This window comes from Lutjanus erythropterus, chromosome 5 (assembly GCF_056507025.1).
Source record: "Lutjanus erythropterus isolate fLutEry1 chromosome 5, fLutEry1.hap2, whole genome shotgun sequence".
In the NCBI taxonomy this organism is placed as follows: Eukaryota; Metazoa; Chordata; class Actinopteri; order Lutjaniformes; family Lutjanidae; genus Lutjanus; species Lutjanus erythropterus.
Genome location: NC_139321.1, coordinates 11,003,612 through 11,023,888, shown reverse-complemented (window position 1 = coordinate 11,023,888; position 20,277 = coordinate 11,003,612). Strand labels below are relative to the sequence as shown.

The following is a 20,277-nucleotide window of genomic DNA, read 5'->3' as shown; positions in this document are numbered from 1 at the left end:
TCTTTTTCTGTCTTTCAGGCTTAATCTGCGGATGATCAGATATGATTTTCAATCTTTACTAATAAATGACGTCTCTGATCTTTGATTTTTTTTTTTTTTTTTTCACTTTATGCGTGATAACCCACTAAATGGATGAGTGTTTTGAGAGTTCTGTAATGTGTGGTAAGATTTGGCTTTTGTTTTGTTAACATCTGTAGTCGTGTTTTTAAATCAGCCCCCACTTCAGTGACTCACAAGGCGTTCTTGTTGAATTCATAGTCAATGAAAGATTCTCGTGAGTCTAGTTGAAAGGGAATCACTTAGGGAAGAAACCGGGCTTGATCAAAGTCTGTCATCCTCAACAGCCGACTCATCCTGTGTTTGTTTGCTGCTTTAACTGTGTTCTTTTAGTCTGGAGCTGCTGTGAAGCTGTACCAGAAAGTGTTTGTCTAAACTTCCGTCTCAAAAGTAATGACTTAATACCGTCTTTTTCTTCTGCTATTAAATGTCTCCAGCATAATAACATTAAAAAAATATCTGCAGTAACAATCTATTTCCTCTGCTGTTTTCCAAACTGGATGTTTTTTTTCATTTGGTGCCAAGTTTGAATTATTCAGGACTCCGAGCTTTGAGGTTTGCCCTCCCTGATCAGCACATAGAGAGGTATTCCATTAACCTCGGTGTTTGTTCTCTCAGGAGGCAGAGGGATCCTTGCCCTACCTGCTGGTGCTGTGTGGAGACCACGGCATGTCGGAGACCGGCAGCCACGGAGGCTCGTCAGAGCCAGAAGTCAATACGCCCCTGGTGCTCATAAGTCCGGCCTTCAAAAGAAAAGGTAAGCTGTCTGCTGTTGTTTAAAGAGGCTGAGGGCAGCAGATCTGCCGTTAAATCGAAGGGATTCTGTTCGGTGGGGGCTGGTGGGTGATACCACTACAGCTGGGGCCTGTCGACACACAGACCCACCAGTAAATCTGCAGCCATGACATGATTTTGGACACTCAAGTTAAAGGAACAGTGCAATTATTTGAAGTGAGGTTGTATGAGATGCTTTTAGACTTTTTTAAACACAGCAATAGGAGGATTTAGGATTTTGTTATACACACAAATAAGTGGTTTACTTTCTTTACACAGAAATACATTGTTTTTATCTATTTTTACATATGAGCATGTAGATTTTATGGGGGTTTTTTTATATTACAGACATGGGTAGTTTTTAATTTTTTCACAGAAATATGTAGTTTTTATGCGTTTTTATGTTTTTTTTTTAGTATGTAGTTTTTCTTTTACATTTTTATGCAGAAATATCTAGTTTTTATGCTTTGCTGCACAAAAAATTCCAGTTTTTACACTTTTTACAAGAAAAGTCATTCATGTGTTTTTGTACACAGACATATGTACTTTTTTCATTTTTTACACAGAAATTTGTTGTTTTTAGGGGTTTTTTTTTACACAGCAATATAGAGCTTTTGCATTTCTTGACACAGAAATGCATAGTTTTTATGTTTTACACAGAAATATTTAGTATGTAGTTTTTTCAGTTTTTAGTTTTTTAACACAGAAAATGTGTTTTTTACATTTTTTTGTAACAGAAATGTGTCATTTATGTTTTTTACATAGATGTTTGTATTTTTTTTTCACTTTTTACCCAGAAATATGTAGTTTTTAGGGTTTTCTCTTACACAGTAATACATACAGTAGATTTTGCATTTCTTTACACAGAAATATGAAGCTTTTACCTTTTAAAGCACAATGGTCACACAATAACACAAGCACACCAAAAGACTGAGGCAGCAACAGATCAGTAACTCTAATGTCCTGTGAGGTAAAATTACTGATTTTGTCTATGGAGTTTGTTTTGTTTGGGAGAGAGTGATATTTGTCTAATATAACAGCAGTTTCCTGTTAGAAGAAGCTGTCTGATGGCAGAGTAATGAGGTGAAATTATTCTAAATATAGCGTACAATTAAACTGATATTGATTTTTTTTTAGGTGGACCTTTTTAAATGTTTGCTGCTGATCCTGTTCACAGCTTAGCTTCCATGCTGGTGCTCCTCTCTGCTTCTCCAAAATGAGAACGTGTTGATCACCATCTACGTTAGTTAATATGAATATATGAATAAACACCTCATATAACCCCACTTCAAATAATTGAAACTATCCCTTTAAAGCAGAGTCTCTGTCTGCTGCCCTGTTGTGCCAAAGAATGTGTTTTGTTCATCACTGAAAATGTTGAATTAGTCAAACAAAACTTGTAAATTTGATTTTTTTTTTCATTCTCACGCGTAACTTTCCAGGGATTTTAGCGAGAAGAACGGTGTCATCTCAGATGAGAGCAAATAGAAACTCCTGAGCTGAACTTTTTTGCTATGATAAATGTGGTTGAGTGTGAAAGTGTGATCGCGATAATTGCCTCTTTCTCAGCCAAATCTATTTTTGAGATCTTTTCTCACATAGATTCTTTATTTATAGACCATTCATGTTAATTAATCATTTACAGTTCAGTTGAGTTGTTGCTACAGGAGCCTTGGTTTTGCTAGCACTCTGTGCCTCCTGTGGTGCCGACAGCTTGAATGATTTGCCTACCAGTAGGACTTTATGCTTTTAAATTCTTAAGTTTTCCAGCCAGATTCTGTTTTCTCCTCAATGAAACACATCCAGTTGAATGAATTCCTTTAATTGTTATTGAAGTCCTTTTCTGTGTTTTATTAAATGAAAACAGGTGAACACTGTTTATTTTCTGTCATCTCTGTAGGACTGTCTGTGTGTGTGGTCAGTGTGCTAAATTGTTACACAGAAAGGTAATAGTAGTGTCTATAATGTGAATTACTGGATATTAAATCTTCATATGCTGAAGTAGCTTATTGCATTAAGCTACATTTGAGTCAGAAATGTTCTAAATGGTGTTTCGGGAACAACAAAAAAAAAGAACTTTTCACTCATGTCTTAACATGTTTGATTTGAGAGATAACTTATTCTAATTATGTATTAACTCCTCTGCTCTTTCATTTTTTTCTCATTCAGTATCTCTTAGTTTTTTCTATGACTCACTCTGCATTGAGTGTTTTTTCTCAGAGTGATTGTTACTTGGGGTGCATGAAGAGCTGTTTTCTCTCCTGTTAGTGTTCAACCGTCATCTTTGCTTCCTGTGGCAGTAGATTTTATGCTGTTTTCTAGTTTTTTTTTATTCCCTCATGGTGAATATCAGGTATCTGTCTCTGTGCCGTCTGAGCACATGTGATGTACTGTGATGTGCCATTGCGCAGTGAAGCATTGGCGAGGTACGGACCGGTTATTGATTTCTTTCTGAAGTGGGTGTGTTGTGTGTGCAGACCCAGTGAGGGGGTGGACACATCCTGCGTCACCGTTATCCCACTAGGTGTAGCCGTAGAGGCGGAAGCTTAAATTAAACAGGACGTCAGTTATGTACCGTAACTCCAGGTGCTATGAGTATACCTGCAGCCCTCTTACCCAGAGTTTCCCAAACTTTTTTTTATGGAGTCCCACTTTGTAAAAATGACAAACCATCGTGACCCACTTCACAATAGGCCTTATTAATAAATCTTATGCATTAATTACCGTTCCTGACCATTTTTTTTACTGCAATTTCCACCTTATCTTGACGCATGCTTATACACATGAAATAAATACATGCATTCAGGCTGAGTTAACAGCCCATCTCAATCTTTTATTTAAAAAAAAACATTATTAGTTGGTAATACTTTTTTAAATTTTAGAGTTTGAGTTGAGGCTCAAAGCTCAAATATCTATTGAAGTAAGTTGCCCTGAAATTTTTGAATTTTCTCCGCTTTTTCATTTTTATATTGGAGAACATTATGGCCTTCTTCATAAATGAGACAAAATAAATGCCTTTAGGAGGAATTAACAGGCTCTTATTTTTTTTCCTCTCACCAGTAAAACAGTATACACATTTTAAATGCTTTATAAAAGCTGTGCTAAAAATATCAATCTCAAATTTGGAGAATTTCTTCCATAGGTTTTTATTTTTTAGGGGACCCAAATAAAATCTTCGGCCCAGGCTTTAAGGATAACTGCTCTAACCCGTGGCCTCCACTGGTTCCTTCAACCAGCTGAAAAAAAAAGCTCCTGTGTTTTGCTAGCTAATCACAGTAACCAGCTATATCCAGCTTCTTTTGTGGGCTGAGCATCATCGCTAATGATATGTATAGCACCACTCCCTCGATTAACAGGATTGGTTCCTTACGTTTGTGACATCATATACCCAGCATGACTGGATCCTTTTTATTTTTGAGACTGCCCTTGCTCACTGCAGTTTCAAAGCAAGAGATGCTCAGATGTGGCATTTACTGCTTATTTTGCCCCTGACATGTCTTATAACACATGATAAACACCACATGGACATGTTGACAAGGTTAAAAATTCTGTTTTCTCGCCCACATGTCAGAAACGACATGAAACTCCTGCTTTATGGCAAGTCTTACACCGCCTTAAATACGTAAGGCTTTCAAATCAAGATGTTATGACGGTAGAGCGCTCAGTGGTTGATGAGGGTCAGCCATCGGCCCAGCTCTAGTGCCGTCTGAACAAGGGATGAACCCGTAGAAAGCTGCATATGTACTCCAGAGAATATCTAGAGTAATGGTATTTAAGTAATGTCACTAATTTTGAAAAAGCAACGACCAATAAGGAAGTAACATCAGTCACTCAGGGGCAAACTTTTGTGTTTATAATACTGGCCTGCTTTGCTGCAGTCCAGCCGAAACTCAAGGCAACAGACAGAATATAAACATAATGTAGCTCCTGAAAAGAGGGAGTGTGCAGCGGGATCTGATCACGTTTATTGACAGCGACCAAACAACCCACGATCAAAATCAATCAGATTCTAATTCAGATGCTGCTAAATCCTGATTGTTGCATGGAAATTAATGACATCACTTTTTTCTAACTGAGTGCCGCCCACTTTAAACCAATGACAAGAGCACAGAGGAAAAAAATAATAAATCTCTACTGTGAAAGAACTTCGGCAGAAAATAGTGTGTTCATGTATTATCACGAGGCTCATAATGAGAAGGCGGTAGAGAAAAGAGAAAGTGTTGAATCTATTGTACCTCAAGTCTTCTGTAACCTTAATGGTATAAGACAGAGACTTTCTATTAATACCACCTTAGATGTACATATGTTGACATGGAAATGTGTTCTATTTAATGCATCACTTAGTGCAATCAGTGTCCTCATCAGTATATAATGGTTATTTTTAACACAGTGAGAATGGCAGATCATTAGTAGAAAGCTCTACTGCCTGTTGTTTTCCATTAGAATATGCTGCAGCGGATCAGAGTTCATTACTGGCTCCGTACCTGAGCTTCACTTTTTAATCTGAATGCATCATTGAGAAAACAGCCCTCTTACCGCAGATTGGCAGAACATTTAGCCGACATTGCTGGGAGGATCCTGAGAGGCAATGCCACTGTAATCAGACAGTGTAGGCGTGAGAAGCCATGAAGTCATTGTTTACCTCTCCGTCTGTGTCTCCTTGCCTTCGCCCGCTTTCTTTAAGAAACCACGATTACGCCGTGTTGCATTCAAAACCTAGAAAAGCCAATAACAGAGAATGGATAAGGTGATGACTTCCCAGCCTCAAGACCCACAGCAACAATGGTGCAACCAGTAACTGATGCAACCATGTTTTCATACACCGATGGACCAAAGTTCAGCCTGTTGATGCAAGATAGATATTAATGAACTGAGCCATAGTACCCAGATACACATTTCATGCATGTGCCAGCACCAAATTAGACCAAATCATAACAGGCCTGGAGGTTAATGTGTTATAATCAGTCGAGAAAACATTGTTATCGCCGCAGCTTTCATAGAATAATCACCAAGCTGAGCCAAATGCATGGCTCTTTACAGTCACATTAAGAATTCAAACATGGCTGTAACTGTGAGAGATAACATTAGCATGCTGACATTTGAATGCATATGGCTTCATCAAGAGCTGCAGTTTTCTCATGTATGAATCAGCATTCTGCATGTGTAACCTTTTGCTGAGTTATGACACATCTGTTCTGCCAGATTGTGTGTCGCTCTGTTCTGTGTAAACCACACGGTACAGTACAAACAGACCGCATACTTTGCTATACAGGTTTGGTTGGATGTAGTCGGTGTGGGCATGTGATTAGTGGTCTGGCAAGCAGATTACTTCTTCTTGGCTTGTTTTCAAAGAACAAAGTAACATCATAAAATCATGATGTATGATTTTACACACAGTTAATATGTACAGAAGAGTATTAGGGCCAGGCATAAGGGAGGAAGAGAAGTTTTAAACTTTTTCATTTTGTGAATAAAGTAAATGTTGAGAATTAAATCAAAATGTGGAGACTAAAGTCAGAATGTTGAGAATAAAGTAAGAATATTAAGAATAAATTAAAAGAGGAAAGAATAAAGTAAAGAAAAATGCAAGAAAATCGAGAATAAAGTGTTGAACATAAAGTGCAAATAGTGAGAATAAATTCAGAACGTGGAGGATAAATTGGAAATGTGGAGAATAAAGTCAAAATGTGTATAGAGGTGTGTATATAGACGAAGTTTCAGTATTAGTGCCTGTGCATAAGAAAAATAAATCAGAGGAGGAAGATTTTTCTCTTTTTTTTACATTTTGAGAATTAAGTTCAAATGTCGAGCATAAAGTGGAAGCACCTTTTTTGATGTCAAAATCAAAATGGTATTTCAACCTTTTTCTCGACATTTTGATTTCTCATTCTTACGCCTGCACTAATTCTGAAAGTTCAGCTTTATTCCCAACTTTTTTATTAAGACGTATGCCTGGCGGGGATCATGTAACCACTTCTGCGTGCTTCCACTTCTTTTATACCTTTATCTTTTTATGGGCAGAGGTTTTATGTCATTCCATTCTGGATATTTCAGGAACACCTTGAGAGAATTTCTTCAAACTTGACACAAATGTTCGCTTGGACTCAAAGATGAACTGATTAGATTTCGGTGGTCAAAGGTCAAAGTCACAGGGACCTCACTTAACACATTTTTGGCCATAACTTAAGATTTCACATGCTAACTATGACAAAATTACATACAAACATCTATGTAAACTGTAACTTTACTGGTTGGTGGAAACAAACAACTATGAGGCAGTAATTCTGTTTTTTGACTGCTCGGTCTTATGCGACCACGACCATTTTATACAATTTCTCACTCTTTTTAACCGGCCACTAGGTGGCACAAGTGATTAACAACTGCTTCAGTTTGAAATATTGTTTCAACTCGTCATGTTAATGTCAGTGAAACTTTACAAATCTCAGCTGGACGCATCTGGCGGTTGTGGTGGCATTGCAGCAGGTGCTTCACCATCAGCTGACTGGTGGGAATCTCCACTGTACTGAGTGCAGACTTCTAGTTTCAACTTTGCTCTTGTCATTTCCACTTTATTCACTAAATACAAAATTTATGTCTGCCCTTATCGCTCTAACGTAAATATTGGATTAAAGTTCATGTTTGATAAAACATTTCCATGGGGTTTGAAAATATTTCACTTTAAAAAGAAGGCTCTATCAACTTCACTCATTAGTGTAATTGCTGCAACTAAAACCATAACTTAAACATTTTCAGTCCTTCATTTTTAAGTAACAGATTTAAACAAGCCTCATATACTTGGTAGATTTATGGCATTATCCTGAATAGCTTTGGGCTTAATACAGCAAAGTCCTTGTCTTGTTGCAAATCCGTCTCCTTTTAATATAAAATGGATAATTCCCAGGCTTATTTCATTGTGTCCAATTACCAAATTAGCTCGTAGCTCTGGGGTTTGTCCCAGTCTTTAGTCTGCAGCTGTCTCGCTTCCCCCTTCACACATGTGAGATGTGTTGTTCATTTTTGGATATATTATACAGCAGGACAGTTCATTATTTCAACCTGAAAACTTCACTCAGGCGCTGACGATTTGGGAAATGTCTCCCACTCCCTGTTTGTATTTTTTGAAAGCTCTCTCCAGGAAGCCAAGTGTCAACATAAAAAATATCTTTTCACTTTTGACAAGCAGGCACGCTTTGAAAACTGAAAAACACATTTCACCCGATAATGATTTTATTCATTCATTCATTTTTTTTGTTTTTGTTTGGGTTGTTTTGCACGTTGCGACAACCCTCCCTGCGGTCATACCCTCAGGCTTTAATACAAGAGCAATTATCAGAGTTGTTTGTGATGCTTTTTACAGATTCATTTCTATGTTTCAAATTAAATATTGCCCTGATTATAATCAACAAAGAAGATGTCACCGATGCACTTTGCCTTAATGAATAAAATTAGAGTCAACTGTGGAGACATATTGTTGATGTTCCATCAGGCTCTCGCCATTTTTCCCATGACCACGGTTTGGCTGCCCCGAGGGGACAGAGATGCTGCAGCGACTGTGATTAGAGTGATGCGTCCCAGTAAAATATATTCTACATAACCACAGAAAGGCATGGGATTTTTCACTGTTAGTGTTTGTGTCACGTTAATGACTTTAGAAGGTCCTCCGTTTTCAAATTCATCTTGATGAGAGTTGTGAAATTGTTTCAGACAAGCTCTTATTGTGTGAGCAGAGGAATCCACAGCAGCAGACAGTATGAAAATTGAGCCATTTCCTCGCGTCCATCATAGAAATAGTTTTAGTCTGTGGATTGCTGTAGGGTTTGAAGTAATAAAATGTGATTTTTGTTCTTATAAATAAATATCCGTTTTGCTTCCAGCTATCGCTGATCGATGCAACACAATTGTGATTCAACCTCTGGTTTGTATTTAAAAGTATTTCCATTTTTTGTGTCTGACACTGCAGGTTTTTAAGGGCAAAGTCCCCTGGCACACAAAAGGTGGTGCATTTTACCTTTCAAATATTTTTTGGGAATAAACAGAGGAAGTGCATTCAGGTTGAACAGGTTCCTTGAGATTTATCAACAGAAAAGACTTCACAGTGCTCGCTACAATGATTGACAAGCGAGGGTTGGAAAACAGCACAGCACAACAAAGATAACAACCAAAATCAAAAAAAGGAAAAACGCGAAGACATTCACTTCATTCATGTGTCATTATATTGCCCTCATGTGTCGCAAGTGCAGAAGGTCCTCACTGTTTTGCTTTTCTGTTTTTGCCCTGTGATGTCAGTGGGAATGGAGAAGCCCGGAGTTGTAGAGCAGGTTGACCTGACTCCGACCCTGGCCTTGGGACTCGGCCTGCCCATATCTCAAAACAGCGTGGGCCGCGTCATTCCGGTTGTCTTGGAGGAAACCTCGCTCCGAGACCAGCTGCGCTTCCTGCATCTCAATGGCCACCAGCTCAGCTGCCTGCTCAAAGATAGCATGCCAGATTACGAGAAAGGTGGGTAACAAATTCACTGCGTCCAACTTCTGGACTCGTTAAAAGCCTGGAAAGCCAGGACCTTGTCTGACAGGGAGTCTCATTGTTATGCTATATTGTTTCCAGACTTATGACAGTATCAGTGGCTACTTTTTTCCTTGCACACAGCAATGTGACTATTGCCAATAGTAAGAAAATAGTGCATTTTAAGGAGTAGGAATAGTCAATTTTCTTTACCCCTGTGTCAGTCAAAAGTCTGTTGAAGCTGACAGAACCACTGAACATACAGCCAGTCAGTTCCCATTACTCCATCTCAGCTTTCTCCCAAATTATTGAAGGCAATGAGGCCATCTTACTGAAACTCAAAAAAATACCACAGTGTCCAGCACATACTGTATCATAATCCACATGTTTTTTTACTCACAGCTTGCCTCAAAATTCTAGTAACTGACACCTAATTATGAGGTTTATGTGAGTTATCATTCAGAAATATGCACCATAACAGAGCAACGTGAGCTCTATCATCTTCTACCATAGACAGTATAACGAAGAGTGGATGGAGCTCCTGGGTCTGAACAGTGAAGCCAATGCAGAGCTGCACTGAACCTGCATTCTTTCTAATAGCCAGTAGGGGGCGACTCCACAGGTGGCAAAAATAAGTTGGGTTGTATGTATCCTAATGGCAAAACAACCCTATTTCTCACTTGATTCATGACCTCAGTAAACAGTTTCCTAATCTTATGATCTCAGTCGCTAGTTTCAAGTCTTCTTGTGGGCAGGTCATGACTGTGAAAAACTGTGGTATCCGTAGCCCTCTGTGAAATAGCCACAGTTCAGTGCCGAACATCAAACTGCACATTTTAGAGTGGTCTTTTATTGTGATCGGTCCCGAACACACCTGTGCAATAATCACGCTGTTTAATCAGCATATCTGCATGTCACACCTGTCAGGTGGATCGATTATCTCAGCAACGGACAAGTGCTCAATAACACAGATTTTAACGAATGTGTCAACAAAATTAGAGAGAATTAAACCTTTTGTGCGTATAGAAGAAGTCTGAAATCTTTACTTCATCTCATGAAAAAGGGGAGCAAAAACAAAAGTGTTGCATTAACACTTTTTAGTATAAAAAGAGAGGCTCTGTTGCTCTTTGTCTGCTGGATGTGTCTACTGTACAGGCAGTGGTTTGCTTGCATGTTAGCGATCACACGATGATAATCTGTCGATGTGACTCAGCAGGCAAGTGGTCCAAAAAAAGGCATATACGTGTTCTGACAGTTTTCCATTACAGCTAGTAAAAATCAGAAAACTCTGCACAACTTATTGAGATAACATATGCTAACTCAGACTAGGAGGATCATTGTCTGATTTAGATGACTGTTTTATTTGCATTCCGCTCACAGTTGTGTTGTCACTGAAGAAACACAGATGGCACAGATTTAAGTTGAGTCAGAAATGGTTTGCTGCAAACAGACGTCCGTCTCCTCATTATTCGCACCATGTTGACAACGGCATCAAAGCAGCTTCTCACAACGTTTAACCTGAAGCAGTGTGATTAAGACGAGGATAGAATCATCTTAGAAGTTCAAAAGATTCATCCTGCCAAAGCTCAGCAACACTGGGAAGCTGTATTTACAAAATGAAAATATGAAAAGTATGAAAATAAATCCATCAGACAGTTTTATTTTGTTTAATGGACTCTAATGGTAGTTAAAAGATTGAGAATATTCATCTTGCAGTTGGATAATCCTCCAAAAGCTCCTAAAAGCAGCCATAATATGCTGACCATGGAAGAGCAGGTTTATGAAGAAGAAGGAGCTCAATCAGAAACCACATATCTGAGTTAGAAACAGGCAAACCTGTTCTGAACACAGTGGCTCCCGTCATGTCAGGGTGTAAGTGTTAAACCCTGTGTTGAAAATCTGCACACTGATTTCTTTAAGTCTGTGATCGAATGACCTTACAGCTTTGAAAACTGCACATGGGAGAGTCACAAGCAGTCTGTGTTGTGTTCTTGAACATTAATGCTGCCCACTCTTTGTGCAAATGCATGCACATACTGAATTTTGCTCCCTACTTATAGCTCGGGGTCACACTGTTTGTCAGAGTTATCCATCTTGCAGCCTCTCCCCCACGCCTCTTATCTGTCTCCCTCTTCGTCTGTCTCTCTGTTGCTGTCCTTCACTTTTACAAACATTTGATACACCAGTGGCGGCAATTACCATTGCTAATGTTTGATCGGCCGGAAGTAATTTATCTTATCGTTTTAAGTGCGACAGAGGGAAGGAGGCAGAGAGAAAACTCTTTGATAACTGGCTTGTTTGGCAAGTTATTTGACATGTGACATTTAATTTAAAACCTCATAATTTAAAAAAAAAAAAAAAGCTGTTTTCCCCAAAACTGCATATATTTCTAAAGCTGAATTAGTGACACTGTGAACATGGCATACTTGGCATCACCACCAAATAAATGATAGGTGGTGCCAAGGTTGCTTACATGCCCGCAGCCACGCTACCTAATGAGAATATTTTGGACTCAGAAAGAGGCACAAAAACAGCTAAAACAAATCTGATGACCAGAAAATTAGGAAATTACACCCCCAAGACCACAGCAAGCATTCAAGGACTGATTTAAAATCATTACCTTGGATCTGTAAGAAGATTAAAAGGTTCATTTATTTATAATTTTACCACACAGGGTTGTATAACAAGATGCTAACTGTTGTCCCCTTTATGCTGCTCACAAAAACAAAAATTCTGTGCAGTAAATGGGTGACTAGATAATGAGCCATAAAAGTATTTTTCATGGTGGACTGTGGAGGATGAATTTAGTAGGGCTGCCTCCGAAATAAAGATTTTCTCAGTCAGTTCAAGCCAATAGTCGACTAGCAAGTTAATGATATTAATTTAATAATTTAGATATATATTTTTGGGGCACAAAGTGAGCTGCCTGTTAAATGCTAAGGGCAAAGCGGCAATAATTCTGTGTTTGGGCAACCAGCGAGAAGACTGAAGATATTTTTAATTTATTTCAACAGAATAGAACCTTGTTGTTCAGAACACAGGAATATATAATTTCCAAATTAACAAGACCAAATGCTTGCGGACTTATCAACACAATGGATGATGTATACTTAAAAAATAATGTGCAAAGTTACAAAGTTGTTTCTCAACGGCAGCACGTGTCCAGTCCTCACCTGAATCCGCCATGTCTTCATCGTCCCCGGGGTCTCAGTCCCATTTGGAGCCGATTTAAATCACCTCTGTACTGTATTCCCAGTTGTCGAACTGGCCTCTGTCCGTCTTAGAGGCTGTGTCCCAGTCTAATAGTTGAGCCAACTAGCTAGTGGCAGCTACAGCACAGTTAGCAGCAGTGTGCTGGTGACTGCGGTGTTACAAGTAAAAAACAAAACAAAACAAAAATCCCCAGGCCCAAGGGCGAGGTGCAGTTCAAAAAGGCATTTTTTTTTTGTTTTCTGGTCAACTAAGACTCTTCTCACCAGAGAGAGATTCACTTCCAGAGGAAAAAAAGCCGCTCTGAATTCTGGCTGAACTTTGTATTACATACCAATTAGCAGCTGTTGGCATGCTAACAGACCAAATCAAGGAGTGCAAAGTTTTGATAAGTGCCAAGGTATGGTGCCAGCATCTGTTTGCAGATGTGGTTTATCTTTCCCCCGAGGTCTAAGAGTGGATCCGTTTTTCCTGAAACCTCCTTTTCTCCTCAACCACACAGCGCTTTTTTTTTTCTGTGGTGGCTTTTCTATCTACCACATTAAACCGCAACTACAAGATCTCGTTCCTAATCTGTCAGATGCTTGTCAAGGCGGCACGGTTTGACGCTGAAGCTGAGTGGTGTATTAAATGTGGGCCAAATGTTGGTATTGAAATGCATCACGGATGATGATGAAATTTCAGGTTCAGGCACGGGACAAAATGTTTCGTATGGCTCTGAGAAGCTATGCGCTAAGTTAAGATGATAAACATGGTAAATATTTTACCTGCATAGCATCTGTGTATTAGCATTGTCACTGTGAGCATGTTAGCATGCTGACATTAGCGTTTAGCTCAGAGCTCCTCTGCACAGCTCCACAGAGCTGCTGGCATGGCCGTAGACTCTTCGTGTTACTAAATGTTGCACAGCTTTCCAAGTTTTCATTTTGTCTTTATTAAAATTACATTTCAGTATCAAATATTGTTCAAAAAATATTATTTAAAAAGTTTTTGTCTTTTTTAAGACATCTCTGTGTCATCCTTGAGCCCACACATTTGAATTTTCAGTGTAACGTGATAACAATAACACAGTGTATGTTGTCTTGTGTGTCTCATGTTGAATTGTGTGAAAGTAAACTGACAAACTTATGAGTGTGGTAAGCAGCATATTGCATTTTCAAAACTTAATTTGAAACAAACTACTTCCTTTCACATTAAAAAACTTACCGCTCTGGCAGCACATTTTCCACTCTATTTTGGTCCCTGGTTTCCATAGTGATGTGATGAAATGGAAATTATTTCAGCAGACCTACATTTGAATGTGTTGATTTTTTTGAATCTGTCCACTTGGGTAATCATGAGGCTGTTATGCAGTGGAATGTAATAGTTGTCACTGCTGGGAAATTCGCCTGGGATGATATTTTAAGTAGCATGCCTGTTGGACACCTGTTGGGGTCAGATCTTCCTGGGTGTGAAAGAAGTTGCGTAAAAGAAAGCTGCTTTCTGCCTGAAAAGAAATGTTGCTGATTTTAGTATTCAAGTATGTTTCATAAGGGGGACAAAAGTAGAATTTCATGAAGGTTTATAATGCCCCGCCACTCTCGGCCCTAACTGGACACTGTCTGGTTTTATCATCGTTGTGCAATTTTTTGCATTCACTTATTTTTGTCCCACATGACTAACCTGAAAAACATGAAAGTTACATTTTTACAAGATAGTTTTCATAACTCAACAGGTGATACAAGGTCTCAACAACCTTGTTCTTCTGTATCTCTCTGCCACATCCTCTGTCTTGTTACCTTGCATGACAGCGGGGCTGGTATTGTTTTAACCTTGAGTGTGTGTGTATAATAATAACTATAATTATACATTTTTATAAAGAGCGATTTTGATGAGACTCAGATACTCAACACTCTAAAACAATATAATACACAACATTAGTCACACATTAAAAGTAGTTTTTAAGAGCAGAGATTGGAAGTAACTAAGTACAAATGTATTTAAGTAGATTTCAGCTTTTTACTTTCTACTCTACATTTTCAAAACAAGCTTGTTGCTTTATTTTTAATGCCAGGCGAAAACAAGATAAAAGAAGTAACAAGTCAAAAAACACAACATAACAAGAGAGAGAGGAGAAACGTTTCATTTTTTTCATGATTTTGAGACCTACTTTTATATACTTAGCGATTTTTCTTACCCTTTCAAATTTTGCTGGTTAATAACACATGTTTCTGCTGTGTGACAAACTCAGAACACAAGATTTATTGTTGCTTTAAAGCCCCTTGAACACAATGCTGGACGACATGATGCTTTACTGTCTTTATGAATGAATGTTCTAATTGCAGAGTCCAAAGTATCTGCATGTTATCTGTTATCCAAGGCCCAATTAAAAGCTTTGCACAGTAAAGACACTAGTAAATTTTGAAATTCCTTAAAAAACTCATTGGTTAATCCATCACTGTCTGCCTGGTATCAATCTTCATATTATGTTTTTTTCTTGTGATTCTAACCTCAGGCATCTTGGAGGGCCATTAACCAGTCCCTGTACTTGTAGACAGATGAAACATGGCCGGGGCCATCGATATTGTATGATTCATGCCTGTGGCTTAAGGTTCTAATATTTCTACCAACCCCTCTGTCTGGCAAAGCCACAGTCACTATTTATCACCCCTATGCCTATGCTGCTGAGATAGGTGTTATACTGCAAAATATTGTTTTTAGGTGTGTGTATGTGTGTGTCTCTGTGTGTCAGTGATGTATACCACAAATCAAACCTCCACATTGCTTTGTCCTTGAACAGGCTCCTAAAGCAGAGAAGTAAAGCAGGCATCATTTCATCTGCTTTGAGTAAACATGTGAATGAGTCATAGCTTGTCGCCGTTAGAATCCTGACAAATTATACTTTCTCTTTTTTTTTTTTTTTCAGGACCAAATGGTTTTTAACCACAGGCAAATTATGTTTTCAGTTTAAAGAACATTATCGACACAGGAACCAGAAAAGAAAAATACTGAAATTTAATAGATTTCCCATTCAAAACATCCAACATTCATCAGAATGATTGATGAAGTCGTAAACAGGATTAGTGCGCCCTCATTCATAAGGAAACAAATAGTTAGAAAATGCCTGTTTTCTTAATGATGAAATACAGCTTTTTCCCCAAAGTGAGACAAAGTACTCCAGATTGATTTAACTTCTCTTCACTGTTTTGTTTTCAAATCAGCTAATATAATGAAAACAAGCATTTCTGTCAGTGGTTCCCACCAGAGGTTTGGACATGAGTCACATGATTTGGACTGAAGTCCCAAATTTGATTAATTTAGACTTGACAAAATCAAAAAAAAGACTTGAAACTCAACATGGACTTTAACACCAATGACCAGTGACCTCACATTGACTTGAGGCTTTTTTGAAAAAACTTGAAACCTTCCCCCAAGCCCAAAAATTAAAAAGTACTTTATTTAAAAAAGGTGTGCAAAGAGTAATTTGTTTTTCTAACATTAACACTGTTCATTCTCAACGAAACAACATTTAACGATGACGTGGTCAACAAAAAACGGAACTGGAGTAAGCGAAACTTGCAGGTTGAAAATTACAGAATTTCCAACTTTGTTTGACAAGTTGCACAAAGAACAGTCAAGGTTAATATTAACATAGTTAGCAAGCTAAAGCTAATGCTGAGCTAGCATTAGCTGAACAGCCGAGTAACAGTGAGGACTGGAAACTCACATTTTAGGACTTGGGACTTGCCTATTTTGACTTCGGACTTAAGAGGAAAGACTTGAGAATTACTTGTGACTTGCTTAACAGTGACCTTGGTCCCACTCTTAGTTTCCACTCCATCCATCCAGGTTGTTGATATTTCCAAGCAACTAACGCCACCAGTTGACGACAGTGCTCTCCTTTAATAGCGAAAATAATGTATTCAGATTGGAAGCAGTCTGCAAACAGGGGCTGACGTTACATAATTGGAAAGCACAGATTGTTTGGTTTCATAAATAAGTTTAATTGTCCTGATGCATCAAATGGCATTTGGTGATAAATAAACAGTGCAAAATTAATGTGACGCCGCATCAGAAAACCCATAGAGGTTATTAATGAGATGCTACAAATGTCCTCCTCATTTTGACAAATCTATATGGATGCAATAGCTGCTTCAGTTCCAACAAGAAGTTTTATAGCACTTTACAGCACAGTAATGCCAGGTCTCTGAGTATCTAACAACAAATATCAGTGTCAAGAAGTGCCCAAACCCTCATTAATGGCTCCTCTAAAGCTGCACTTATTTAAACATGTCAGTTTTTGATCCCAGTGTTCCCCTCCTCACTTCTCTCTGATCCAGAGGCAGGCTTTGAGCAGTTCCGTGTGGCAGAAAAGGCTCATGGGAGCTGGATGAAGCTCTACCTTGAGGGCAACACCTCTGAGGTCCTGACCAACATGGGCAAAAAGGTCCTGAAGCAGTATCTGGAGGCGCTGGCCGCCATGAGCTCGGCCCTCAGCAAGCAGCTGGGCAAGTACGACATGTACTCCATGATTGCCGGCATGGTGTTTGTGTTCCAGGTAAGAAGGATTTCATTCATCCCAAGGACTCTAATGCCTAATAGGTTGGTGTAGCTGGTAGGTCAGTGTTTTGTTAGTGTATGAACAAAATGAAAACCATGTCTACATTTAAAAGCTTTCCTTTTATATGGACGAAATGCTTCTAAAGACATGTTTCCACTCAAAGTACCCAGAACTTCTAGTCCCAGGAGCTACTTTTAAAGTAACAAAGATTCTTTCAGCCCTTTGATGCCTGGTTTCCACAGCAGACCTACAAAGATTAGGCAAACTGACGTATAAAAAGTGACGTCTGTTATTACACCACTGTTTTGCATGCAGCTATACACCAACATCGCCAGTGTTCAATAAGACCTGGACTTTGTCGTCGCTCCAGCTGTCGTACACTCTTTTCTGTAGCTCCATGATGATGAACAAAAAACACTGCGACTGCAGAATTTTTATGATGGTGGCTGCAAACTATTATGTAACATTTCTGCATTAAAGTGTCTAAAAATGCTGAACGTATGTTATAAATTTTGTCGAGGTGCATACTTCTGTTATCCCAAATGTTTTCAACAATGTATAAACTCAGAGAAACCTGTAATTTGTTCAAGGTAATGGTGCATTTCCTGTTGCCTGTTGCTAACTAGTCACTAGAATTTTTTGAAGACTCACGGGATGTGTTGGATCCGTCAGAGAGTGAAGAACGTGACTAAATGTAACTTGAATAAAACTTAAACACATTACCCCGTCCATGAACATGATTTCTACCTGAGTCATGTCAGCTACATTTTCATATAGTTGTTCTTTAACAGTGAAGATAACAACTCCTATGATCCTATGATTGAATTATGTCTTCTTTTTATTGTTTTAGTATGAGAGAGAGCCCTAGTGGCAGAACCTACATATTGTATGTTGAAATAAAATGTTGCAAATACTCAACCAATCAGAAATGTCCAGCGCTGCAAGCCACACCCACAAAGTTCGTGTACTTTTGAAAATTACTACCCCCAGAGCAGGATCTTTTTTTTAGGGGTAAAATAATTCCCTGGGACTTAATTAAGATTCTAGTCCCTGCAGTGGAAACACACTGAGTTCCTCCTGAATTTCCTCGGCCCTGGGGAAAGTTCCTGTAGTGGAAACGCGGCTTAACATCGTACCCCACAAAAACAAAATGCTTTGATGAGATGAATTGGCCATAATTATTAGTATTACAAACTCTGAAGGGAACTTTTAACATGTACTGACACGTTCTGTACTCACTGTATGTGAGTCCAATTTCATATGGCTCAGTCAAAATAAAGAAGTACGGTGTCCACTGTCCACATATACAGCTCAATCCGTACTCCTGGAGATTTCTGTGGTTGCATCAGTTAAACAAAGTCCTTAAAACTTTTTCCTCTCTCTCTCTCTCTCTCTCTCCATTCTCTGCCTCTGTCCCGGCCCTGAAGCTTCTGTTGGTCTTACTGCTGGCTATGCCTGAAGCTCTCAGCGGTGAGGCAGCAGTGGACCTCCCAGTCCTCTCAGCCCTGCTCTCCCTGCCTTTCTACCTCCTGTGCCTGCTGCTCGCCTCAGTGCACGTCTTGGTGTGCACATCTGCCGAGAGCTCCTGTTACTTCTGCAGCCTCTCCTGGGGTCTCGTGTTTGCTGCTGTTGCCTTCTCCTCAGCAATGTTTTGTATTCTGGTCTCTATGGCAACACGCCGACTCCCGCTGGGACCCAAGATTCACGGGAAGGTGAGTTTGTGCACCTAAATATACCATCCAAACACAGGTACAGATGGTGACAGATGTTTGCCCTCAGATGTGTACACATGTGCTTTACTTACGTATTAAACATGAATATGCAAACTAACTTAGTCACCAGTTCAGCTGGTGTGTTATCGCTTTGTAACAAAGAATATTAAAGGGACGAGTGAGAAAAAAGATCTAATGTTTGTGAATGCAGCTGTCTGGATGGAAAACTAACTTGCTGCAGTTTAAAAGATAGATTTTTGCTCTTATGTTTTAATATTTCACTTCATGGGGGCAGAGAGGCATTACCTATGAGACTATCAGAATTTATTTGAGAGAAAAATCTACTAAATCTACTGAGGCTCGGGGGGGGATGGCATGGTCTTGTCTATTGTACCCCCACTTTGTGATTTAGCTAAGTTAGCAAAGTCTTTACTAATGCACTTTAAATCACTTGAATGTTCCAGCGCTGTGAAACAAAGGCCTCAGAATGAGTTTCACTAGATTTAGTAGCAAGTGCCTCTTAGTCGATTGGAGACTTTAGGTGCCATTTATATTTAAGATACTACAAGGCGTTTGTAATAAATTATGAAACAGTCTCAGTTTGATTCTGATCCTTCTATATGACCTACACAAGCAAACGAGACCATTCACAAGAAGATCGGTTACTTCTGGCAGCCACCAGGTCGGATTCTCTGTGGAATGAGCCCGTTTTTACAACAGGAGGAGATTTTTATTTACATACTTTTATATTTTGTGGTTATTGGGTGGAAACACTACGACCTTTGCCCTCCAAAATCAACAAAATATGAAAGATCCTTGTAACAGTTTTAATCAAATAGTGCTTGGCTTTACTGTATGAGCACATTGCCATGTGATTTTGTTTTTCTGTAGGATTGCAAAGAAAACCCTTAATTACTCTAAAGCAAAACTTTTTTCAGTTCAAGAGCCAAAAGAGAAACCTGGTGTTTCCCTGGAACCCAAACTTATAGAAATGAAATTCTATACCATCTACATTTATAGCCGACAAAGAACACAACAAACCATGAATTAAAAATGTTTATGAACTGTGTTTATTTTACTGTAATGTTCAGTTCTTTTACCCCCTCATAATGAACTTGATCTGTCCACTGAAATGCTAGAAGTCTTTTAATTTGAAATGTATACAGGAGTTTGTATTAACAGCGTAATTTAGTAGCTCGAACAGGACAAGTGGGAGCAACGATTTCCCATCATGCCTGGACTGAGTAGCTGGTTAATTTGGTTAAATGTTACTTTTTGCACCATGTTCTATTTCAGACATGTTGGTTTGTGTTGGATGCCTAATTGTCATTTTTGTCCTGGTTTATAGTTTTAACTGTTTAACTGTTCATGCTCATGGGACCTTTAACTACGAGCCGACAGAAGTAGAAAACGGGTCACTTTTAGCTCTACTTTCTACGTTCCTTCATGCTGTTTACAGGGTCACAATTTGATGGTAGCTCA

The 20,277-nt window shown here is 38.9% G+C and overlaps 1 protein-coding gene across 1 annotated transcript in view; it reads left to right on the top strand.

Moving 5' to 3' along the window:
• Window positions 1-20,277, top strand: part of pigg (phosphatidylinositol glycan anchor biosynthesis class G (EMM blood group)) — a 96,358-nt gene that overhangs the window by 23,581 nt on the left and 52,500 nt on the right. The window contains exons 5-8 of the mRNA XM_084718780.1: window positions 676-814; window positions 9,118-9,330; window positions 16,863-17,080; window positions 18,511-18,795. Coding sequence (XP_084574906.1) covers window positions 676-814; window positions 9,118-9,330; window positions 16,863-17,080; window positions 18,511-18,795 — 855 coding nt within the window. The remainder of the gene's footprint in view (window positions 1-675; window positions 815-9,117; window positions 9,331-16,862; window positions 17,081-18,510; window positions 18,796-20,277) is intronic.